Source organism: Pteronotus mesoamericanus, unplaced genomic scaffold (genome assembly GCF_021234165.1).
Source record: "Pteronotus mesoamericanus isolate MK-2021 breed Mesoamerican mustached bat unplaced genomic scaffold, CSHL_Meso_final contig_169, whole genome shotgun sequence".
Classification (NCBI taxonomy): Eukaryota; Metazoa; Chordata; class Mammalia; order Chiroptera; family Mormoopidae; genus Pteronotus; species Pteronotus mesoamericanus.
The window spans coordinates 21,232,365-21,257,797 of record NW_026555068.1 but is presented as its reverse complement, the minus strand read 5'-3'; the positions used below and the strand labels follow the sequence as shown (position 1 = coordinate 21,257,797).

The 25,433-nt window shown below is 52.5% G+C and overlaps 1 protein-coding gene across 7 annotated transcripts in view; it reads right to left on the bottom strand.

Moving 5' to 3' along the window:
* ACSL1 (acyl-CoA synthetase long chain family member 1) overlaps nt 1-25,062 on the bottom strand; it is a 55,145-nt gene extending 30,083 nt beyond the window's left edge. For 3 of the 7 annotated variants that reach the window (XM_054566169.1, XM_054566174.1, XM_054566175.1), the window contains exons 1-2: nt 24,930-25,062; nt 5,783-6,009 (exon numbers count right to left, since the gene is read on the bottom strand). In XM_054566169.1, the coding sequence (XP_054422144.1) occupies nt 5,783-5,977 (195 nt within the window). In that variant the 5' untranslated portion in view covers nt 5,978-6,009; nt 24,930-25,062. Of the gene's footprint in view, nt 1-5,782; nt 6,013-7,688; nt 7,751-11,802; nt 11,891-24,929 lie in introns of those variants that run through there. The other 4 variants (XM_054566172.1, XM_054566173.1, XM_054566170.1 and 1 more) reach the window with 4 other exon arrangements.
* Nucleotides 25,063-25,433: the final 371 nt, after the last annotated feature.

Below are 25,433 nucleotides of genomic sequence, written 5' to 3'. Positions count from 1 at the left end.
ACGTTCCTTTCGGGGGCAGCCCGGCAGGACCGCAGCCAGCATCTGTGTGTCACCGCTTCCCAGACTAGAACCCTTGTCAGCATTTGACAAAAAAGAACCCTTGATGGGAGGGTCACTTTGGGCCATTCCCATATTTCAATGCAAAAGCAGATCACATCCTGGAAGATTTCTGGGGGACAAAAAGGCCCAAACTTTATCAATTGTGGTCTCCTCCTCCCCATCCAGAAGATGGACATCTATAGGCCACAGGAGTCAAGTAACTATCCATCCCATTCCTTTGTTTATTCCCCCCAAGGAGAGGGCTGGGGCTGGGGCTGGGGCAGGGAGAAGGGACAGGAGGGACAGAGGGAGGAGGGGAAGGGGGAGAGAGCAGAGAGGGAGGAGGAGGAGGGGAACCCAGTAACTTCTAAAGCGACTGTTAAGACTTGGCTGGATTTTAATGTTAAATCCATCTCTAGGGGAAAAAGCAGCAGGTGGAACCACAGTCCTGGGGGGAAGAAAGACCCCCCCCTTTCCGACATCCCCCATGGGAAAAGGGACCCCCCCCGCCCCAGCACTTACATTCCACACGCACCTTGCCCTGCCCGCTCGCCACCCCGCCCCGTTCTGTGAACAGGTGCAGAGCCACTTCTCCATCCGCCCGGCGGGCTTGGAGGGAGGCTCTCTGGCCATCGAGTCTCATATCCAGCAACACCAGATCTCTGAGAGATCGAACTGAGGCCTTTAAAGGGCAGCCCGCAGGCGACCCTCCTGACCACTTTTTTTGAGTGACAATGGACAGGATACTTAAAAGGACACCTAGACTCCCCCATTATGCTGACCTGTAAATGTCACAGCGTCGCAAGGAACCCTCAGGTTCACGATTTATGCTCGCCATGTAACAAGTTAACTTCCTGAGGCCCTTCACTCCCAACTGAGTCAACACAGGGCAAGACCAGCACAGTGACAACTGAGGCTGGTATGTCATCTAGGCGCAGCGAAGATGGAAGGGGAGCATTTACTGAGCGCCTGCTACGGGCCGGCCACCTTGCAGATGAGAGAACAGACCGAGGGGGTTTTTTCCTGCCTCGGTCCCACATCCAAAACCGGGGATTGCTCAGCCTCGAACCCAGCCCCACAGGCAGTGGTAGGCTGCGAGATCTGCCTGTGCTTCTCAAGCAGGCTCGAACTTTCCCACGGCATGTCAGTCGCCCTCCTCCTTGCAGAGGCAGGCCCGGATCACCGTTCCCCTAATCTCCTGACCCCCTTTCCTTCTCCTTCTCTGGCTCCCAGCTTCCTGAGCTCCAGCCGCCCTCGTCCGAGGATGTGCTCAGGGACGGGAGGTGGACAGCACTCAGCACACTCTAGCCCCACGCTGCTAAACGCACCTCACCTCTGCACCAGAGATAGTCGGCCAACCCCAGGAGGGAAAGGAGCACTCGCCAACCCTGTGCAAGGGGAGGAAGTGTGGAGTCACCAGATCCCACAAACACACTGTCCAAATTCCCACATACTGTCCCAGCAAAACAAGCTGGCCCGCGGCGCCCCGCCATGCCTGCCAGTTAGAAGGCACGGGCCGCCCACTTCCCTTAGGTGGGGGAGTCTGCAGGGGGCCGCCGGCGGCCTGCTCTGCCAGCAGTGGGGCGGGGGCGGGGCGGGGGGCTCAGGTGTGTCGGAGGCTCGGGAAGCCCAAGTTTGTCATTTTTCATTTCGTGCAAGTTGAACCTGCTTCAGGGGGCTATTTTTAAACTTAAATAAGCATGACGGCACACATTTCAGTCATTTATGTGCACACATGTTCTCTGACTGATGAAGCCCAGGAGAAGCTGCGTCATTTCTATAAAATGACCTGTGTTTTCAGAGCAGCTTTGCAGTGAACTTGGGCTTTTCTTCTCACTTAAAAGGAACCCAGAAATGATTTTTTTCCTCTAAAACAGTCACACTCCCTCCTTTGAATTCCTAAAGGCAGCCACCTGACGCTGCTGTGGCCTGGTCTTGGCACACAGCTCGGCAACCCCGGGCCTCTGTGATGCCCGCTCCTCCCCTCACAGGTCACCGCCCACGGGGGCTGCCTGTGACCAACGCAAACCTCCTACCAACATGTTTGAAACATAGTCACTTTCGGGTTAGCAGCCATGTCCAACTACACCTGGAAACGCAGTTGTTTCCTGTTTCATGAGTTTAGTAAGAAAAACCTCAGTTAGCAAGGTTTTCATACATTATTATTAAAAGTCCAAGTTTTAGGCCCCAGCTGGGCAGCTCCATTGCCTAGAGCCTAGTCCCAATGCACCAAGGTTGTAGGTTCAGTCTCCGGTCGGGGCACATACAAGAAGCAACCAGTGAGTTGACAGATGCGTGGGGCAACGGGCTGATGTTTCTTGACAGCGTCTGATCCTGTGTCCAACCTTCGTGTGTGCAGAACCCCAGACTCCGTTTCTTACCTCACCTGCCCCCCTTCCTCCTTCCACTTCTATCACTACCTTCAGATTCATTTGTGGACATAACTATTTTCCGAAGAATCAAAAGCTCCTGGAATGAAAAGCTCTAGCCGCCGACACTTCAAATTTATCTAGACAGAACCAAATTTTCTTCACTGTCTTTGTTTCTATGCCCCCCCACCACAGAGTCATAGTTATAAAACGTAACTTTCTTTTTCATTTGACTGTATTTTTCCATTACTATTTATCCCCCCATGCCCTCCCCCCCCGCCCACCCTCACCCCCCGGCAATCACCACACTGTTCTCCTAATCCATGAGTTCTTCCTCGCTTCTTTTTTGCTTGACCCTCCACCCTCACCCCCACCCCAGAGCTGTCAGCCTGCTCTCCATCTGTGAGTCTGTCTCTATTTTGCTTGGTAGTTCGGTTTATTCATTAGATTCCGCCTATGAGGGATGTCCGCCGGTACTCGTCTTCCTCTGACCGGCTTCCCTCACTCACAGCACAGTGCGTAACCCTCAGCTGCATGATGAAGGCAGCGGGACCGAGCCCTAGCTCTCCCTCTGACTGCACGACACAACCTCGCCTCTGTGGACTCAGCTGTTTGCTCATGAATGAATGGGCGGCTTGAAAGGGGAGGCCTTGCCAAAGAAGGAAATGGACATTTACTGAGCGCTCACCAGGGGCCAGGCCGACGCTTGGCATGTCTCTACACGGTCCTCTTAACGGCGGAGACAGAGGGCATGTGCCACCTCTTTGTCACCCAGAGGAGGAGCCTGCAGGTCACAGAAGCCAGGTGCCCGGGGCTTGCCCAGGGCTGCCAGGTCTGAACAGAACAGCCAGGTCCAGCCCCGCCACGTCTCCGTGCCCCTTCGGTCCCTTCCAGCTCCAGCATGCCCTCCTGGTCCCTCCACTGCAGCCACCACAGTCTGTGTGCCCTGACCAGTCCCAACGGGTTTCCAGTCCTTCCAGGGAAGGTCACCTTCAATGGGGGATATGGGGACCACAATCCCAGAGAACAGGCTGAGATGCGCTAAAACTGGAAAATGTGCATCATCTCTTGTGAAAGTGACTATGCAAAAAGACACAGGCACACCAACTCACTTCGCTCCACCGCTCAGAGTTACGGAGCAGCAGGAACGAGAAGCCCTGGGGAGACGGAAGTCCTACTCTGCCACGTGGGCAAAGGCCAGCCCTCCCAGGGCCGCGGTGGAGCAGGGAGCTGCATGTGCACAGGGCCACAGCTCTCGAAACAGGGTGCTGATCGGAACATGCGCACACAGTTAAAAAAGCCTTTGGGTTCTGGCGCTACGGCCAGCTTCTCTGTCCCACCCTCTAGCTTATGTCTGCATTGCCGTTCCTGCACGGGTGCAGCGCATGAGCACTAACATCCATTTCACCACCCTGATTTGTAAAAGGAAATTTTATAAGCTGCAACTTATTTAAAAACCCAGTTTAAAACAGCGTAGCTGGGAGGCAGCGAGTGTGGGCACAGAGGATGCAGCCCAACCAAAAGGGGCGGATTCTTCCCATTTTCCCATCCACGTCAAGTCTGGGAGAGGAGGGGGGTGAAAAAAACGCACGTGTGAAAAGGGAGGCGGCGGGCGAGCGGGGGCTGGCACACGGTGCGCGCTGGCTGTCGCGGGAGGAACACAGCGACGGTGTTTTCATCTGGGCCACAAGCCCCCACGGCAGCGGCCGCTGCACAGGCTCCTGACTGATACTTGGGGAAATGGAGCGAGTTCCCCCTTCTGCCATAGATGCCTGAATGGAGAGTGGGCTCTGTGAGAGCACCTATAACCACTAAGTGTCCTGGCTCCAAGGGCTAATCTCAAATTCAATATTTTAAGTTCTTTTTTTAGAAATGTAAAACAAATTTTGTATCCCTGAAACCTAGAGATGCTGAAAACCGGAGCTAAACCCATTTCCATAAGCAAAGAGAAAATCAGGAAGCCAATATACGAAGTAGTGAAATTACGGATTTTCATTTTCTTTCTGCTTGTCAGTGATTTTAAACTGTTCCACAGAGAACATGTATGGGTATTTTAATAAGGCCCAGTGACTTCCTGCTCCGCTGGAGCTTACCAATCACACCTAGTGCGCCGCAACTGCCCCCTTGAGAAGCAGGAATCGGGCACTGTCTTAGTTACCGCCAGGTCACAGACACCGCGGGTCTGCGCCCCGGGCCCTGCCGTGACGGCAGGGCAGCCCTGGCCCAAACCTCATGCGCTCCTGTTAGAAAATGTTAAATTCTACTCAGTATTCGTAGGGGGCCAACTGAGGTGAAATACTCTTTACCTTTTGTTTAGAAATAAAGTATCTTAACGCCATTCTTCCTCATCACTAGCTCAGTCCCTCTCTTTTACACTTTGTCATGAATGAGACTGACATCCCTCCCAGTCGCCAGAAGCTCGGACTCAGCGCTGGCTGCATGTGGAAGGGCCCACCCTCCCCATTTGCCCCACAGCCCTGGCAGCAGGAGGCCCCTCACCTACACCTAAAAGCAGTGAACGAGGCAATTCTGCATTGACAACATGAATTTTCATTATATGTCAAAAATAATGCACACTGAAAATTCATTCTGACTTGGCTAGGAAAGCAAGAAATGACACAGCACAGCTGAGAAGGTGGCTGCTATGTCTTGCAGCCCGTCACTAACCTTGAGGGGAGATCTGGGGGGGGCGGGGGAATGGGGGGCACGGCGGGAAGAGCAGGAGCCTTAGGAAAGAATCTGTCTGGAAGGGTCTCCTGACTTCCGTGGCCAGCCCACCCATGCAGCCCTAATTATGGAACACGCTCTGTTGTAATTTTCCGAATGACGACAGCATGACCTTCAGTGTGCCAAAGTTATGCACTGCCATGGCACTCAACAGCCCAACCTCGGACGCCCCCGAGTGTCCTTGTCTCTCTATGTCCTATCCCAAATCCTGCAGCCAAGCTATTCTGGCAGGTTCCTAGTCTAGCCTCATCCTGTCTGAAAGCTCAGAGTCCCATTTGGCAGCTGGGGGGTGTGTTCTAACTATCTGCACCAGCGAGAGCCCTCTTTCTCTGACGTTTGACAGCCCGCTTCTCTGCTGAAACATATGCCCTGTGAGAGCTGTGACTCTGTGCCTGTCCGTCCTGTCCTGGAACCTTCCAGGCCAACCACTGTGCCTAGCACGGGGGAGGAACTCCATGGGATTTCCGGAAGGAGCCTCTGTGTGACTTTGGGCAGACACCTAGCCGCCACCACCTCATGTGTCCCCCTGCCCTACATTCGGGCCTCTACCTCTGTCCATAATCATCGGCAAACTTGTGTTTGTTAGAGTGTATTTTGCAGAGCACCCTGGCAAGGGAACCCACAGACAGGCCAGCCCCTCCACTTACCGCCACCTCCACTGACTGCATGGAGAGGTCGCATGGCGGCTTCAGGGCCTTGGGTCTCGTGGCGTACCAGAAAGTGGTGAGCGCTGCGAACGCGCCGAAGCCCATGAGCGTGTTGGTAGGCAGGGTGCGAACGTACTGTCGGAAGTCAGCCAGCTCTGGCATTCGGAAATAGCGGAACAACTCGTGGGCTTGCATGGTCCTGTGTTGGTGGTGCCCGGGGCTGACTTCTGCTGGGAGAGAAAAACATCTTGTTCATTCCAGGGAGGCAGGACTCTTCTCCAGAATTCCCAAAGGCCAACAACCTTCTCACTCGATGGCCAGCTGACCAGTCAAGGCAGCAGACCTACAGGCTACGGGCCAGGCCTTCTCCTGGCTCTCAAATTTCCTTTTTGTAAAAACCACTTTAGGAATTCATTTTACTTCTATCATCTTGTGTAAAGTTTTCATTAACCACGTTTTAAAATGTTCACGCACAAAGAATTCTTGCCATAAAATGCTCAAGTAAGTGGCATAAGTTACCATTTTCTTCTCTTATATTGTACCTCTGTTCTCTTCCACTTAGTCAAACAGATTCAACTCCCATCATGACAGCTAATGGGGAGAAGAGTGAAGAGGCACAAACAAGCCCAAACCACGTAAGAGCCATCAGTTTTCCTTTCTTCTCACAAAGCTCGGAATGAGCTCCCCACCCAGGAAAACAGACCAGTCAGACGCCAGAGTGTCTCTCCCCGTCCCCGTCCTCCGCACCGTGACAGCAGGATAAATGCAAAGGAAACCGTAGCTGGCTATTCTGATAAGACAATTTCTTTTATATTCTTCAAGATAGTAGAGCTAAAATAAAATAATAAATTGATGTGCATAAACTTTAAACTAACCACCAAATATTTGGAGACGGACTACAGCATAGTATTTGAGAGAAAATATAGAATAGTATTTGAAACCTGAGATTCTAGAGCCAAATCCTACCTCCCCTTCTTATTAGCTACATGGTTTGGGACGAATGACTTCACCTCTCTGTGCCTCAATTTTCTCCTGTATAAATGGAGATTAAAAATAGTGCCTGTCTCCTAGGGCTTTTATAATGACTAAATAATTCATACAGTGCGTAGACTGATATGAGGCACCGAAGTGCTCAATACATGGGAGGCATTCTTATTATTATTTCCTCTACCAAGGCTCTGTGATGAGTGCTGTGTGCCAAGCAGGAAGATAGGGGCAATAAAAAAAATGGTATTTGACTACAAAGAGCTTAAAAACAAAATTAAGAAGCCAAAACACACAGAAGAGAATTGGATGACAAACTCAAGGCACATTAAAGCCTCAAAGTGCATGTTACAGACAATTTACATATACACCAGTATAAAAAATGCGAAGTACAGATAATAAATAATTCTCATTAGAAAAATCTTGATGAATAACTGCTTTTATAGTATGTTTGCCTGGAAAAGGAAGGAAATAACAGCACGTGATCTGAGTTTTCTCAAAAGCTTCCTGGCAATCCACTAGTGCTAATTTAACTATTAAGTTCAGATGGTATTTGTGAGCTACTTATATGTTCTTTTAAACAGATCACAGACTAAAACTAACGTTCTTTTTTCAAATACAGAAATCCTCTTTAAATTTTAACCAGTACTACTGTATTTTTTTTACAGAGTAGCAGAACGCCAAGTGTTTTCACTGGCCATCGATACCGTAGGAGCCAGTGTGATGTATCTGTGCAGCTCATGCGATCTTGTGCCACGACAGCTCTGTGTAGGTGCCTGTACGCATGCATATGTACACACACACACACACACACACACACACACACACAGGGAATTTCAAGGTCTGACATGACAACAGAGAAGCAACTTTCTTCAGGTTGTAACTCTGGAGCAAAAGCACCAGCTCTTACAAAGCCACTCACCATCCGTGCCACCAACAGCTGACTGCTAGGTGATACGCCACTGCAGAAACAGAAAAGGCAGTGGGGGGGAGGTGGGGCAGGGCCGGAGGGGCCCAGCCGGTGTGCGCCGGGCTGCCAAGGTCTCTCAGGGCATTAGTCACATGCTGGGGCCTGTGCTGCTGCCCACTGGACTAAAGGTAACTAGCAGACAAAATCCACACTTGATTTCCGGGAGAAGACAGGGTGAAGGACGGGCCAATGGGGAGCTGGGAGCAAGTCACCCCACTGCTCCACCCATGGGCAGGGACAGGCATCAGTTAGTGTCACTGGCAGTGCCAGTTCTGAACACAGACATTGTTTTCTTTCTGCTCAGCTTCCCAATAAGAAGAGACAATGGGTATGTTTTTAAAAGCCATTGAAATGACCACATGTTGAATGGTATGTTGAACCAACATAAGGCAGGCCAAGAAAGAAACAGACTGTCAACAGTACACCCACAGCAGATTGTACTCTAAATGAATTCATAGGAATCAAGCTCCTCCAGTCCTTTCCCATACCTGAGCACCTCGCATGTGCCATCCATGTGCTAGGAGCTGGGAAGACACTGCTAGAGGCAGGGCCCGGCTCCCAGCGGGCTAGCCAGCTGGGGAAGGCCCAAAAGGCAGCAAGCGCGCTCTGCGAGATGCGGGGAGAGTCCGCACCGCTCAGATCCAGTGACCAGGCAAAGCCTCTCTGAGGGACAGGGGCTCACGCGGGACATAGAGGCTAAGCCGACAAACCGAGCCCAGGGTTCCCCTTGACACGGAACTGCATGCAGCACTGCAATTCTACGAGTGCAAAGCAACCTCATGCACCCCACGTGCACACCTGCCTCCCCTCTAATCGGCCTACCTCCCCGTTGTCGTTGCTACCCCCACAGCACTCTAAGTCTACCCACCCCTACCCAACACCCCTGCCTTTCCCTCATCTCTCCCTGAAGTAATTCCCTCAACACCTAGATCGTGTGAATTTACTGGGGCTGTTCGACAGAATCACATCCCTGTGTGAAATATTAAATAACTGCCTCGCCAACAAATCCAGTCATAAACACGTGATTTTTTTCTGTTTTAAGCATCAGCAGTAGCCAAGCTGTAGACAGCATTACACTAAGAATGAAACAAGTCTATTTATAGAAATGTCTAGGAAAGGAAACTTTTTAAACACTTCAAAAAATGGAGGTAGCACTCATGCAAAAGCGTTTCATTACATACTAACCTCTAATGCACAGGGTTTAAAGCCAGCTAAATTATTATCTTTGTTGATAAGGACAGCAGTTTATTTCCTTCATGCCTCTTCGCTGGCAGCTGGTAACCAGCTGCAAGCCAACCACACCAAACAAACTGGTTAATGCTGTGTGTAGGGAAACTACAGTCTATGCAATAAAGAACTAAGCCAATACCTCACTTAGATTCGTAGAAAGAGCAACTCTTACATGTGAAGCAAAGATCGCTATAAATCTTTCCCCTTCTGTTTAACTGCTATAAGGAAAAGGTACTTGGGATATTTAGAAATGGAGACAGACCTACATTCAAAGAAAATGAGCCGCAACAAATAGCCTTTAACTACTGGAGGTGAACATGAACACCACGCTTTAAGACGGTCTCAGTCAATAACTGGCCTCAAGGAAGTATCAAGGCTCATGAACTTGCCAACAAATGGTTAAAACTCATCCCAATTTATTCTCATCCCAATGCTGTTCTGGTTGTAATATTTTTAAAATTCTTTCAAAAGCAAATTTGCACACCATCATCTCAGGAAGTTTACAGCCAAGGCCCATCATCGTGCTGCCGTCTGCTAAGAATATGATTCAATCGGCTTAAAGGCTTACACAGATGGTAGCCGGTACTTCTGGGCGGGCACACGGGGGACTTCCAGCAGCTTAGCTTCTCCCTCCCCTTAGCTCGTCCTGCACACCTTCCTCTCTGCACCTACGAAAAGAGGCTTTGCTCCATTGGGTCTTTTGAATTTCCAGTGGAGCTGGAGTCAAAAATCACAGAAGGACGGGGAATGTGGCGGGAGCCCAGGAAGCCTGGCACACGCCCACTGCAAGGGAGCAGAGCACAGCACACCTTTAAATGGGCCTGGGTGGAAACAGACACACTGGGCAGGGGACAGAAATGGACTGCACGCTGTCAGACAGCGGACACCCTGGCTCCCAGCTGCCCAAACCTGGAGAAAACCAGCTCCTCACACAGTCAGCCCTGCGCTGGGGTTTCGGAAAGGCTTTCACACCCAGCGCCTTATCTGAGCATCACAAGGAAAAATGACGATGGGGAAACCAAGGCTTGAGACCTAGAAGGCTTCCCCAGGTGTCCCCAGGACACCGATCTGACCCCAAGTTCATGTGTTTTCCTCCACGCGAACACTTCCTAACCTCTGGCGGGCCACTGCCTGTCCACGAAGAGCATCGACATGCTCCTCTGCACGTGGGGCTCCCCAGTCCCCTTGAGCTGCCTCCGGCTGGGAGCCATTAGGAGTGGCTTCTGGGGGTCTCTCCAGCACTCACGCTCTATGGGGTCAGCAGCGCTCGGCACCTGAGGCGCAGTGAACTCTCTCCGTCTCCCAGAGCCACTAGCAGTCACCCCGCCACCCTGGCCCCTGATCACGCGGGTTCCAGCTCCACTGTGCACAAGGGTCCACCTTTTGCCACTTAGTTTCCACCAGGAAAAAAGCGCTCCAGCGCGGCTCGTGACTCACAGGGCATCATTCTGTAAGGACATAGGGACACACACAGAGCTCCTGCAAGCTTATACTTACATTAGCATTTCATTTTCTTCATGTTATTTACAAACCACACAGACGGGCGCTCCGGATGCTCCTCCCCTTCTGCCGTCCCTCAAGCGTTCACCCGCAGTCACAGTGTTTTGAAGGAGCACTTCACCAGGTGTAGCCCTCACCCCACCTCGCAGAAAGAGCGCCCCGCCCTCGACCCAGCTGCAGCCGATGAAGAAATCCTGACTTCTCTCCTTAAAACCGCACGCCAAGCTGGCGAGACGCTGCCATTCCTTGTTCCACCTCCTCCCCTGGTACAATAGGCCATTTAGAGAGGCTGAAAGCTGCCCCTTTGTCCTGCACGGCCGGGCACAGCTCAGCCTCGGGAGGAACAAGAGAGCGGCAGCCAGACCGCGTGCTGGTCTTTCAGTGCGCCGCTCCAAACTGTCGGGTGGTGCTCCTTAACCCTGGCTGGCAAATTACCTAAAGCTTCATTTGCTCAAGCCGTCCCCTCGTGAACCCAAAGAGCAGCCTGGCTGTCTCTGGAGAGAGGGAGGCACAGGCGCTGAGATGCAAGGCCACCCGTGAGAAAGGAAGGCGGAGGCTGATGCCCCTCCCATCCCGTGCAGGCTTCCTGGCCCTGGCCGGTGGCCTGCTGCCCTGGGACCACCTCCTCGCTCTGAGCCTGGGAAGGAGAAAGTGTGCTCGGGTACCCTGGTATCTCACATGGGCATGGGAGCCAGTCGCTGCCCACGAGATGGTGACACCCATTCCCTGCCGGCAGGGGCTTGGGGGTACTTTTCCTTCCTCGTACAGTTACCCTCCACCGGCTGAATTTTCAGGACAGTGATTGTATGGTCAATTCAACTTCCAAGCAGATCTTTACAAGGAGCAACAATGCAGAGATGCTCTGTTTTCAGAAACCTGATTTATGAAACAATTCAAGTTGAATACTTCTACACTAACCCACTCCCTGCCTATCTCCCCTAAAGCTGTCAGAGAAAGAGTGGGACACGAAGCTTTTAAGGGCAAGTAGCGGGCTAGACTAACTTTTAACCAGTGTGACTAGGGGCGCTGCTCACCCACTCTGTTGGCCATGGGCCACTGCGACCATGTACGCTCCCAAAGCGACCATGGGAATGGGTAAATGTGAGGCGTCCATCTCCAGCACACAGACTCTTAGGGGTTGGGTGGGATGGCAAACGTCTACTCGTAACAGCTTCTGTACTCATTAAGCCACATACATATTTAAATCATATGACAAAATAAGTTGAGAAATATTTCCTTTTTCTATTCACATTCATTAATATTTTACTCAAGTTCTTTGAACATGCTTCCTCAAACAGGATTTCAGGCATCTCTAAAGCCGCTTTTGGAGGATTACCAGTTTTCTGCGGTTATCTTCACATTTTTCTCTTCTACTTCAGTTGCCTCAGTTGAAGCATTTTTTGAAATCACATGTGTGGCTACCACTGAAAAAAAGTTAGGACAGTTTTAAAAACGTGTCCTATGGGTCCATGTTCATATAACCAAACCACACACTTTACTGCTTTTTAAACTGATTTTTAAAAGTGTTTTACAATAATATCAAACACTTGCCTTTGTAAAGTCAGACCCCCAGAAAGAGCTCCCTGGCTGGGGCTGAACCCCTGCTACTCAGAAAAGGTGAAGCTCTTTCCGAGGACCCACAACTAGGACGGCCAGAGCGGGTCTCAGGTGCCTCCAACATTCGACCACCCGATGTTGGTCGAAATAAAGTGGCCGAGAGATCATGCCAGAAAACGAAAGAGAGCCCGGGAGAGACCCTCACCGTCTAAGGCATGTGCACGATTTAATGTTCACATGGGAGGACAAACTGCGAAAAACTTGCAGACCCCATTCATGAGGCTTGGAAGTAAAATGTGTAATGCAAACAGACACACAAAATGGTGACCACCAACGCGCGAACAAGTGCAAAAGAAACCATGAAGGTGACTGCACGCTCAGGGAGAGCCGGCGCCCCAGCCCCTGTACGCGGCCCCCGGGGGCGAGGGCGGGCGGCAGGAAGGCGGGCTCTGCCTCAGGCGACAGGAGCTGCGGCCCAGGGCGGCTAGGGGCGGCTGCCTCCTCAGGTCTAGGCTTCTGGGTGAGTTAAATGACCATTAAATTGGGTGGGGGAGTGCAGGCAAGACGTCCAGGGCGATGGGTTTGAGATGACCGCGCTGCGTGTCAGGCGCTGTGCTGAGCCATACACACACGATTCGACAAAACACTCATCCTGGCCCTCCCTGCGTGGAGCTGTTACTACCTTCACTTCAAAGATCGGGAAACTGCCAAGAAGTTCAATTTCCGCCCCAGCTCCACAAAAGAACAGGACTGGAGCCCAGGTCTGAAAGCAAAGCCCGTGGACTTGAGAGGCAAGTACCACGACCCAAAGCACATGGGTGGTTCGAACCTAGACAGAGGGGGAGGCGCCACAGGGGATGACAAAAAGCCACGACCCACAGTGATAAAAGCCTGGGTGAACCCCAGGGTCTGCCAACAGACAGAGGGACAAAGAAAATGTGGAACAGGCACACAACGGAATATTACTCAGCCTTTAGAAAAGAAGGAAATTCTGCTACCTGCTACAACGCGGCTTAACCTTGAAAGGAGATCATGCTAAGTGACAGAAGCCAGACACAGAAAGACAAACACCGTGCGATTCCACTGTGTGGGGGACCTAGGACAGGCAAAGTCACAGGGATAGGAGTAGAGGCGACTGGGGGGCGGGGGGAAATAAAGAGTTACGGCTGCATGGGTAGAGCTTCTGTTTGGGATGATGAAAACTTCTGAAACTAGGAAGTGGTAATAGTTATACAACACTGGGAATGTACTTAATGCCACTGAGCTGTACACTAAAAATGGTTAAATTGGCAAACTTTATGTTATGCATATTTTACCAGGATAAGAATTTTTAAGCAGTTAAAAAACACACGAGGATTTGGTAACTAAATGGAGATAAATGAAAGAAGAGAAGAAACTGGAGGGTTAAACTTCTGAGCCTGGGAGAGCGCCAGGCGGGACTCCTTCAGGGGAAGTGAGACAGGAGGGAAAGAGCTCTGTGAGCTCCAGCCCCTTTCCAGGGTCCTGAAAGCCCCCGCCCCCCAACACCGCTCTGGGCAAGCAGGCCTGAGGGCCCTGCCTCCCGCAGCCCAGCCAGGAGCCAGCCAGCGGCTGGCGGGCAGGCCGCCTCACACCCTTCTCAGCTCCCGCAGAGGGTCTTCCCTGTGCCTCCCTACGCTCCACATGCCCCTCCCTTCCGTCTCCTTCACTACCGCTTGCTCTTGCCCCTGGCCCTGCCTAACATGCCCGATCACGCCTGCAACAAGTCCTCACAGGACCCGGCAGTCCGAAGCCGTGGGCCCTTCCTCTGAACTGCAGGAAAACTTCACCCCCTGAGTAGCCCTTAGCGCCCCGAATTGCACCCTCAGGGGCCTGCCTGCTTCTCTGATGTAGGTGCCTCTCTGGCCTCCCCATCTGTCTCCACGTGCCCTTGGTGCTTAGCACAGCGCCTTGCCCAGAACAGGGTCCTCCTATACATTTCCTGAGCCATGAATGGCCCTCCGTGATTCTGACCAATTCTCTACTGCAAGCCCAGGGAGGATATATTTATAGAATGGAGTCTCCAAAGAGAAAGGAGTGTCCCAAACATGCCCCAACTTCAGCACTGTCCCCTGCACCCTGTGGAGTTGTGGAGGCTCAGGGGGCTGGAGGGTCGGTGGGCCGCAGGAGTGAGAGGCAGCTCCCAGGTGACGCAGAGGCAAAAAAAAAAAAAAAAAAAAAAAAAAACGGCAGCAGCTGATTGATTTGAGGTCTACATAAAAATACTGTCTTACTCCTCTTCCCATTATTTCTCAAACTGTTTCACTTATGTTTAATGTCACCCAAGGTCATCTAAGGAAGAGGGTCCTCTCTTCTTAGCAGACATTTAGACATACACTTAGACCTATGACTGCAGAGAGTTTAAAACAAATCAAGCTTTCCCACAGGGGAGGAAGAGAGTGAACATATACCTTCCACAGGTAGAACAGCATATGCCAGAAGGGCTCAAGCCCAGAGCCTAACTCCAGGGCTGGCCACTCATGTCTGTGAGTGAGTTTCCTCTGCCAGAAGAGAGAATCCCCCAAACCAGACGAAGAGCCCGGGAGCTGAGTGTAAGGCGGGCCTTGAGTTCAACGCCGAGAGAGCTGGTGGGCGGCCATCCGAGATGTAAGGAATGCTGAAGGCAGGGCGTGCCCAACATGGGGGGGGGGGGGGAGAGAATATCAACCGTATGGCTCTCCTCCCTTCTCTCTCTTCGACATGGATACGAAGACCTGTCACGTACATGCACTTGGGAAGATGATAATTACAGTTACGACATGCCTAATGAAGCTGTCCATGTAGCCTGTGAGTGGGACAGCAAGGTGAAACTTCACTGCTGTCGATTAAAGAGGAAAAGTTTCTGACCAAAAAACTTCCTAAGAGAAGCAAGGTATTTCCATCGGTTCCGAGGTAACCCCGTGACACGATTTCCGGACGTGTGTTGCAACGAGGCAGGGGCGTCTGCCGATGAGAGCTAGAGTAGGGGGTGGGCTTGCACAGAGCGGACCACCGCAGACGGCCAGCTCTGCTTCAGCTGCTGGGGACACAGACGCCCGCCGGCTAGGGCCCCCCGCCCCCCCGTAAAAACCGAGACACAGGAGGCTTCTGCAGGGCGCGCTGCCTGGCATTGCCTGTGCCTCAGAAGGCATGTGTCGCAGCTGACACTCGGCACAGAAACAGTCGTAATTACATCTGTAGGGCTGCACGTAAAGAGCCTGGCACCACGGTCCAGGGCGCTGGGCGACAGAAGTAGAGCCTGTTATGACACTAGCTCGAGAAGGAAAGGCCTGTCGCCACCAAGAGTTCAGAAGAGACTCTTCACCTTCCTGGCCCTGAAACCGGAGGCTCCACCAAGGGAGGGAGAACCACTTCATAGGAAAGGGGACATATGTCCTTTCACAGTGGCCGGGGCTGGGCCCCGCTAGGCCGGCCCCTTCTCCACTGAGGGAAGTAAGGCCCACCTTTTGAGAAGCTGCCCACAGAGAGGGTACCTAAGTCCTGGGGTCCCCTGAGACCCTTTGTCCAAAGCTGCTCATTTCCAGAAGTGAATGCAGGAGACAGAACAGAAAGATGGAAAGAATATTAGATCCAAAGGCAAAAAGCCTGTGTTCTAGGAACAGGCTGAGCCCCCGACAAGCTACAAAATCCTGAGTCAGCTTCTCTGCGGCTGCCTGCATGGGCCTCAGTGGGACAGAGGAAGCAGTGGGGACCAAGGGAGGCTGTGCCGCCATCCCTCACCAATACTGTGGCGCACCCCCAAGATGATGCTAGAGAAGGCAAAAGGTGGTCATGGAGTCCTGGCCTCCAGCACCACCCCCAGGCCCAGAACCTGCGGGTGACAGAGGGCACGTAAAGAAAACAATCAGTGTGAACAGCCACCAGTTCCTTGTGCTGGGCGTATCGTGTTTGATTTTTGATTTTATTATTCTTTGCACTTCTCTGTAACATTAAATTTTTCTCAAGATAAGGAAGCTATAACTAGGTCAGGTCAGGTAATGTCTCCTGGTATCTGTGTATTTCCCACCTGATCCGGAAAGGGCTTAGGGTGGCAACCTGTCCTCCCAGCAGAACGCCAGAGGAGGAGCTGGCCCTTCCCAGAAAGCACATACCTAAGCTCTCACCATCTGCCCTGTGCTGGGTCCTGGTGCAGCCACGGACCAGCTATGTGGGCAACTTCCACATAAGGGTCCCACTGCAAAGGCACAAACAATTCTCCAAAAAAAAAATCACAGGTGGAAAAAAAAAAACCACCTCTCCCTAGTTAGTCCCTTGAGAGCAGAAGGCCACGGGCATGAGGACACAGCACTCGCAGGGCCTTCTCTGCCTACCAATGAGGACGAAGACGCTGCAGGAGCTAATGACACCGCACAGGCTGAATGTGAGCGCCGAAGGAAGAGGCCGCCAAATGCGCAGAGGCAGGAGAGAGCTCCGGATGGGCCCCCTCGCAGAGGGTGGGCTGTCCAGAGAGCCCAGGGAAGCAGGCCAGGTGGGAACAGGCAGGAACAGGGTGGGGGGTGGGCAGCCACGAGGAGGCCACAGGGCAGGCGGGTGGGTTCAGGGGAGCCATGTCCTAACCCGGAGGCCACAGACCCCCTGGCTTTCTCCCAGGACAGCCTGTGATAAGCTCAGACGCAGCTGGCTGCAGGAGGCGGGTCCCACATGGCCACTGTCATCTGTGGCCCTGGGGTCCCTGGCAGGGTGAGGCCTGGTGTGGGAGTCGGAGAAGAGACCAGTCCTTATGGCTGGAAGAAGTCACCAAGATCAAGTATCAGTGACCTGGGTAAGAAGGCTGAAGGGACACAAGGTTGGGTCGAGTTACTTACACCTCTTAAAATAGATCAAGGTTTGAGAGGACCTGAAAAACTGGAGAAATGGCTTAGCAGAACAAGGTGAGTGGAAGGCAGGATATGAACGCAGACCTGTCCCCAGAGGGAGGACAGCCAGCTATTCCCAGGGTTGGGAGACGCTTGCTCCAGCAGACAGATGGGATCTACAAAATAGTCTCAGGCTGTGCGGTTCCTCGGGGCCTAAGAGAGCCTCAAAAGTGCGTAGGTCCCCACTGCGGCCTCTCGATTTTGTCAGCTCTGCCCAAGACCTCAGTGGTAGTGGAGGAAGCAACCACCGCGTGTGAAATGGAGGAAAGGTTAACCAGGGTTTAGCGTGTTGCAGGAGGAGGGATAAGGGAGGGGCTCTGGACAATGAGCTAGAATTACACCCAGCACTCAGGTACTGGCCCCAGGGAAAGCTTAACACAAAACGGATCTACCAAGTTGCAGAGTATTATAGAATAATAAGCAAGCCCATGTTTAAAGGTGAAAAAGAAAGAAAAAGAGATTGTCCTGTCTGGCCATCATCTACTTGGGTGATACTATCTTGGGTCTCTATTTTCCTTTATGTTTTGGTTGAATCTTTATTATGAAAATGCCCAAATCTACTCAATAGTAAACAGAGTAGTATAGTAAGCTGCCATGTACCCCCAACCTCAGCTTCAGCCTCAATAATGACTAACATTTTGCTAATATTGTTTCATTTTACATTCAAATTTTAAAGACAATTTTAGAGCAAATCCCAAACATCTAATCATTCAGGTGGCACAGCCTGGGGACCCGCCTGGTCTGCAAGGAGGGAAACCGACTGGTACAGACACTGTATCCTGCCAATGTTAGACAAAGACGGCTGACTTAAATATTGACTTAAATTATGACAATACCAGCATGACAGGTATTGTTATAAAAGAGAAAGGTCCACATATTCAAACTGCAAATATAGATCACTGAGCCTTTCTGCATCAAGCACTGCTCTAGCCTCGGGGGACAGAGCAGTGGATAACACAGAAAAAAATAATCAAATCTTTATCCTAATGAGGCTTCTTCACTGTCAAGTTTTGGATCCAAAAACAAAGCACACTCTGGACTTAACCAGGCTCTCCTGAAGTCAGAGAGCAATATAACAAGAATCACAACCTAGTTTCACAAAGCAGTTTCTATTCCCTTAACTCACTAATCGACAAATTGTAAAGATGGCACTGCCAGGAAAGAAGGAGGTAATTTTCTGATTCCCTAAACTTTGGACAATGCATCAGAAATAATAAATAAACGCGTTCCTAATATATAAGTGCATTTATTCATAAACTACCTACATATATTTTCTGAACATTATAAAACACACAAATATAAATTTTACAAGATCTATAGAAGTTCCCCTATATCCACCCTGCACCCTAATGGGTGGCCCCCCACCGCGGGGCACACACAGCCCATTGTGGAGGCCACCCCCCAACCCCCTGAGCAGCACCTGCAACCTCTCTGGTCCCCTGCCTGGCTCGAGTCTTCAGCAGTTCCCAACGATGGGCAACAAAAAGCCAAACCACGAGCTGAGCATCCTGCGAAGCTTGCCGCGCCGGAGGCCAGGGACAGCGCCTGGCAAAGCCTGCAGGCTGCGCTCCTACTGCGAGGGGACGAGGCTCTTCCCCAGCGCCCCGTGGTGGGCGGCTGTTTGGGAGGGAAGGGGATCGCGGCCAGGGGCCCAGCACCCTCGGGGGCTGGCCTCACGCGAGGGCGTCTGTCCTGGGGACCGCACCGCTCTGGCTCCAGCCCCCAGGGCCCCGTCTTCAGCTACCTGAGCTCCAGAGGGCCCGGCACCCGTAGCGCGCAACTCCGACTCACATCAGGGGAGAAACCCAGACTGGCCCCGTCCTCAGAGTCTGGCCTGTTTCAGGGCTGCGCAGCCATGCCCTTGGGGATCCCTGTCCTGTCTCTGCGAGGTGGCTGGCTGGGAGATTGGGCCCAGTCCCTGCCAGCTCCTCACCTGGCCGCTTCGGAAGCCTGCCTAAGGCCCAACGTGGGTCACTGGCCTTCAGAAGGCACAGACAGCTGTTTGGCCATTTCACTGGAAGCTCAGAAGCAAGGTGGGATTTTAGTTAGGAATCCCAGGCCATTGAAGACCATAGTAGGGATATGTCAGATGATCAAGAACTTGACCCTGATCTCCTCCCCCCACACCACCTGTGGCTCAAACACAACCGAAAAAGATGCCTCTGAAGCAACCTCAAACACAAAGTGCAGCCCAGTGAGAGCACAGGCTTTGCTCTGGAGAGGGACGCTTTGCTAGTGTCATCATATACAAAGCTGGAACACCCAGTCGTACACTTTTGTCAGGGACCCTTCTATGGGACATGGACTCCCGAATGTCTCCCAGTCACAGCAATCGCCAGGCAGTAGTAGGTGCTCACTAACGTTGAGGCCCCAGGACAAATGCTGCTGAAAAGCCCAGGTGAGGCCTCCTCCTGGACCATGAGGAGGACCAGCCCAGAGCCCCAAGGGCAGCTGGTGTTTTACCAGAGAAGTGAGATTCGTGTACCTGAAAAGTCAAAGGAGGGACAGAGGAGGGGGTGCAACACAAAATGCTGCATAACCAGTGCAGCCAGGCACCAACCAAGGGCAAGGAGGGCCGAAGCCCCAGGGCAGGGCCAGGAGAGCAGAGGCAGGGTAGGCACCAACTCCCAGCTTCTGCAGCGCGGCGTGTCTCCCCATTTAACGCCCAGTGCACGGCTTGGGGCCTGAGGACAGTGAGCCGCTCCAGGGGAGCGCCTCCGAGGAGCGGGGCCAGGAAGAGCGCGGTACCTGAGGAGTGCCGCTGCCGCCGGCGAGGGAGGCCCTCCCCGGACTGGGGGGCTGGCCGGGCGGCGCAGAGAGCCCACGTACAGTCGTACAGTCGTGGGGCGCAGGGCCCTTGGTCGAACCTTGTGCCACCAGGCCCTGTGCCCCAGAGGCCCCGATGCGCTGCGGTTTGAGACGCCTGGGAAATAGGCTGGAGCCAGACTCTAGCAGCCCCAACAACCAAGCTGAGCGAAAACTTGGGACCCCAGCCAAGCAGCCCTGGACAGCATCGGGGCAGAGGAGGGATTTGATCAGAGCTCTGCATTAGGAAAAGTCCTCATCCTCCCCCTCTTTTTAAAATTGAGGGCCTCTGCTGCCTACACCAGAGCTGACAGACTCTGGACTAGGTCGGGGACACTGAGAAGAGAAGGGGAAAGAGGGTGTGCGCTGGGCAATACGTATGGAGAGTAAGTTAGAATGACCAGAACCGGCTGACTGAGAGGGTTTCAGGGCACGGATCAAAGACAAAATCAAGGTCCCGCTGTTCCCCCGACACAGGGCTCGGGGGCGAACCCCACTGTGGGTCACGGCCTGAGGGGGCACCGGCTGCGGAAGGCGGCTGAGGGCTCCCCCTCTCTGGCACCAGGGCCTGTGCCCGCAGAGGGCATGGGTGAGGCGGTCTCAGTGCTGGGGAGCCTGGGGCTCTTCCGAGGAGCCTCCGTGTCTGCGTGACGTGGGATTCCCAGCCCCTCGCCCCCTCCGCCCTGCCTTTCAAAAATCGCGGCCCTACTTTTGTTGATTTTTATACACTGGGGTTCTGCCTAAAATTGTACTGGGAAAAAGAGGCCAAGACCAGTAGGCGACACCACTGTGCCTTCAAACCCCGGAAGCTCTCCATCCTGTTCTCTTGTCTATTGTGAGCCTTCCGCACGGTTTAGAACTTGTCGAGGAGGTCAGTTCTGGTCAAACACCCTCAGGTGTGCAGCAGAAAGCAGACCTGTGTGCCATGGGGAGGTCGACCTCCTGCTGAAGTGGGTGACGCTCCACCATCCCTGCTGAGCCTGGGTCCCTGTCCCCACTCGACGCGCGCTCTTACTTCTGTACATAATGTGTTAATCGTTAAGCCTTGACTGTTCACCAGACTTACAGGACCAACTTCCAGGGCAGGCAAAGCCTTCAGCTCTTTATTTAATCCTTTGGAAAGGCATAGCCGTGTAGCAGCTGATCTTATCACTCACCGAACCAAGCTGAATCAAAATGCGTTGTCGTTTTCAGCACTCTGGTAGTCTAAGACAGCGTGCAAATGAGAAAGGCAAAAATCAAGGAACGATGGCCCCGCAGAGGAAGAACCAGCTCTGTCCTCACTCTTGCCAACGGCTGGCTAACCTGGAACGGCCAAGCAGTTAGGAGCTCTGGCCCTGCAGCTAGACTGCCCGTGGCTCCCGCCCTGGCTGGGCAACTTAACCTCTGCCCCTGGGCTCCTATCTACTAAGGACAATAGCAGGCTCCCCGCTGTGGGGTTGCTGGGAAGGTTCCCCGAGCGGCCACATCAGAGGCACTGTCTGCTGATATCGTCACCTCTCATGTCCTGCGCTGCCCATGCTCAGCCTGTGGCCACCCTGTCAGTCAGCTGACAACACCTTGCTTTGCAGGTGAAAGCTGAGCCTTGAGGGACAAACTAGTTCCTATACCAACTTCCCCTTCCTGGTTAATAAAAGGATGAATCATTTGGGGTATTTTGACCTTATGTACTAGGGACATCTCTCCCTCAACAAACCTGAGGCTAAAGTGCCCGGCTGTGCTAATGGACAGACAATACCGCACCAGAGGTCGCTCCCAGTGTGAGCAAGTGGTAGGAAAGGCTTTCGCAGTTCCTCCATCGATGCCCTCACTTCTCTCTACTTATCTTCCCAAACGGTGGAATCTTTATTTTAACAGCTTTCGACCAGAACACATGAACCCAAAAATACATTAAAACCATTCATTCAAAAAATAATTTCCGAGGAAAAAAAATAAAAAAAAAATTTTGAAATCATTGTCAGTTCTAACAGCTTTAAAGCAGAACATGCCCCAATTTTTGAAAGACATATTAAAACATGGAAAAAATGTTCACAATATAGATGATTAAAATTAAATTATAAAATTTTTATCTTCAATGAAAAAAAATATGCTTAAATTTTTTTAAAAAATTGTTTAGAGAAACAAAAAGGAAATACACAAAAATGTTAATAGTACTGAATCTCTTTAAGACCTATATTTTTTATAGTTCCCAAATTTTCTAGAATAAGCATAGATTCTTATAACAATATAAAATGTATGTAATATAAAATTACATGTCACTTTCATGAGACAAATGGTTTTGATTTAGAAAACTGAGAGCTTTCGAATGTGTATTTAACACTGGAAGACTGGCAACTAACTCCTGAGGAGAGCGGGCCTGGGCACCTACACCGAGCCCCACAAGTGGAAATCCTGGATTTCGGGGGTAAGGCATGTGCCTCTGCCAAGTGCCTTCTTCAGAGGCAGGAGGACGGAGGCCTCCCCTCCACCTCGGCCTCTGTCCCATCAATGTGTCACCCCTGCACGCCAGCCACATTTCAAGGAAGGCTCCATCGTACTTCCTCCTCTCCTACAGACTCTGCAAAGGTTACAACGGAATACGGTGCCAGCTCCAACACACTCAACGACTTCTAAATATCAGGATGTAAAAAAGCAGAAAAACGACCATAACTCAGATTATGTATTTGTTTTCTCTTGTCACTATGGTACGGACAATTGTTTCAACAGACACATCACCTCGGGCTGACACAAACTAGAATGTCTTATGAGTTGGCAGCCCACGGCCTAGGTGAGGAGCTGCAGACACGACAACCTCGGAGCTGCAGCCGCAAACACTGATAAAATTCCCTCTACTTCTGGTTCATGAAGTCCAGTTACCACTTCAGGGCTTGTATTTCTATAAAAGCTCTCAGAACCCCCTGTACGTACTAGAATGTTGAAACTCAAATTCAACTACTGGCAGCTCCACATCAGCTCTGGTCACTGAGACTTAGCCTCCAGGCGTGAGTGTCAACGTGACTCTTCCCTGCCGGTCTGACCACCAGTGGGACTATGCTGTTCGATAAAAACCCTGGCATTTCAGTCTGCCACCTGACTAATCGCAGCCTTGGAGTAAGGCAGGAAAGGGGCCTTAGGGTACCAACAGTTTTGAGCTGCCTTAAAAAAAAAACAACAAAACCACATTGTTTTGTACTTTGTAACACAGTCATCTAATTGACAGCACCATCCAAACAAGACCTTCCATAAAACATTATTAACAAATTCTAACTGTATATAATTTGGTGGTAAGAGACAGTGAATGTGAAAGAATAATGGACCTATGTTTTAAGTGGCAAAACTACTCATCTCTCTAAGGTTACTGAGTATCAATGTCTGGAAATTACTACAATTCCTATAGTCTTGCTCTTTTCAGAAAAGCAAAACTTAGAGGGAGAAGAAATTCCTAGCTGTAATGACAAGGCAACTTGACCTTTCCCCAGCCCCTCCCTAAGCATACAACCATTTCCCACAAGATGGCAACACCGAAAGGAAAGGTGTAGTGAGACCTGGCCTTTAAGCAGATGCTGGGGCCGGCTGGTGCACTTCCAGTTATCCCGAACTTCACCCCGAAGCAGGCGTAGCTATGAAAACCCTACCTGTGTGGTATAAAAAAAGACATGCCTGTCCCAGCCTGTGCCAGCACTTATCACAGCTCTCTGTCTCTCAAATGCCAAAAATTAAAAAGCCCAGGGATTTCTCTTTAGTCAGGCTGCTAATAATAATAATAATAATAATAAATACATACTAGGGATAGGAAGAAAATATATCAAAATACTTATAATTGTTGGGGGAAGGGCAATTTTCTTATCTTAAAAAAAGTCTTTTCTATTTACAGTAAATGTAGAAAATAGAGGTCCATTGTTTATGGTCTATGTCTATATTATTTTAAGGGGGAGAAGGAGGTGTCAGATGTGCCACTTTTAGGGATTTTTTTTTTTTTTCTAACCGAGAATTTTAGCTCCTGAAAGACTTTAGTCTCAAGCAGCCTCTTCACAAATGAGGAGTCAAGTTTCAGGCTGGGAAGGGATTCTCCCAGTTGAGTCAAAGGAAGACAGAAGGGCCAGCCAGGGTGCCTGTAAAAGTTCCACCGTCTCAAGCGCACCCCACGCAGACCGTCAGCTCCAGTCTCAAGCTTTAAGCCAACCCAACAGGCACCTCTTCGTGAAAATGCACAGCCAGAAGTTTTCGACTGGTTTTGTTTGTGTTTAGAAACAATTGTATACATTGGGGTAATACAGGTGAAATCTGTGTCAGAAACGGTGAGATTGAACCAGCTTCTCTCAGGCCCCACGAAAGTCGGTAAATAAAAGGAAGGGTGTTGACAGCGGAGGCACTCGGGATGGTCCTGCACCCACAAGCAGCTTAAAAGTCTCGACCGTAAAAGACAGAGGGCACCTGTATAATAGTCTTAATGACGCGCCATAACCTTGACCGTGAGCGGGGCGGGGAGGGGGTTTGCAATCACGCCGACCACCCGGGGCACCTGCCTCTGGGTTCTGGGACACTGTCCGCTCAAGTCATCCGCCGGCACCCTCCGTCCACGCTGTAACAGATCTCGCCCTACTTGTTAATCTGAAAAAAAACACGCCAGGCTCCGTAAATCAAGGACTCCAGCGCGGCTCCCGCAGAGGCGGCCGGTGGTCCTCCGGCGACGCCGCGAGGGCTCTACATATGGCCACCGGCTTCGGGTGCCGCCTCTGACCCTCCCGCAAGCGCTCCGCGCAGCGGCCGGCGTCCAGCCGAGGCAGGAGCGCGGTTCGGGGGCGCCCCGAAAGCCCGGCCACGGGCGCGGAGGGATGCTCGCGGCCGAGGGCCCACCGGGGCCGGCCTCTCCGGCTCATCTCCTCGCGTGTGAACTCGGGCTCATGCAGGCCGGGCCGGTCCCCGCCGCCCCACAAACGAGGAGCCGGACCCGCGGCGCACGTCACCTGGATCCCGCAGTGAACCAGCGCGGACACCCGCGGCTAAGGCTCATGAGGCGGCGGCGGCGGCGGCTCCGGAGGCACGGAGGCCTCCGCGGCCGCGGGCTGGGCAGCCTCAGGGCAGAGGCCGGAAAAGCGGAACGTTCCGGCCAACCGAGCGGCGGCTCACGCGCCTCCCCACTGCTCTCGAGCTCGGGCCGGCGGGGCAGCGTCAGCCCGGGACCTCCGCGGAGCCCACGGGCGCCGCAGCACGGACGCTCGCGGGTCCTGACAGCTGGGGCACTCACCTCCTCGACCGGCCCGGCTGCTACGTCGCCGGCTGTCACCGCAGACCACTGCCTGCCCCGAGCCTGCTCCGGATGCTATTTAAAGGCGCCGCCGTCACCTCTGCGCTGTGGCGGCGCCCCAGCCTCCGCTAGTGCGCGTGCCGCTCCCGCCCCGCCCCGGGCCCCAGGCCCCGCCCCTGCCGCGCGCCCACTCAGGCCCCGCCCCCGCCGCGCGCCCGCCCTCCCGTCCAGGCGCACGCGTGGAGCGCCGGCAGTCCGCGTGCTGCCCGCGGTCGGGATGGGGGGATCGCGAGCGAAAGCGCCCAACGTCTCCCGAGCGCGCCTGTGATTTCATAACGAATCTGAGGACGGGCAAAGGACAAACCGAGGTGCCTGAACCCAGGAGCCCCTCCAACCGTGGGGCCGGCGGGGGCCGGGGGACGCCCTTGCGCAGCTTCCCGCGCCGCCACGTGCCCTCCTGACTTCTCGGCCGGCAGGGGCTTCTGCAGAAGGGGCCCTGGAGGC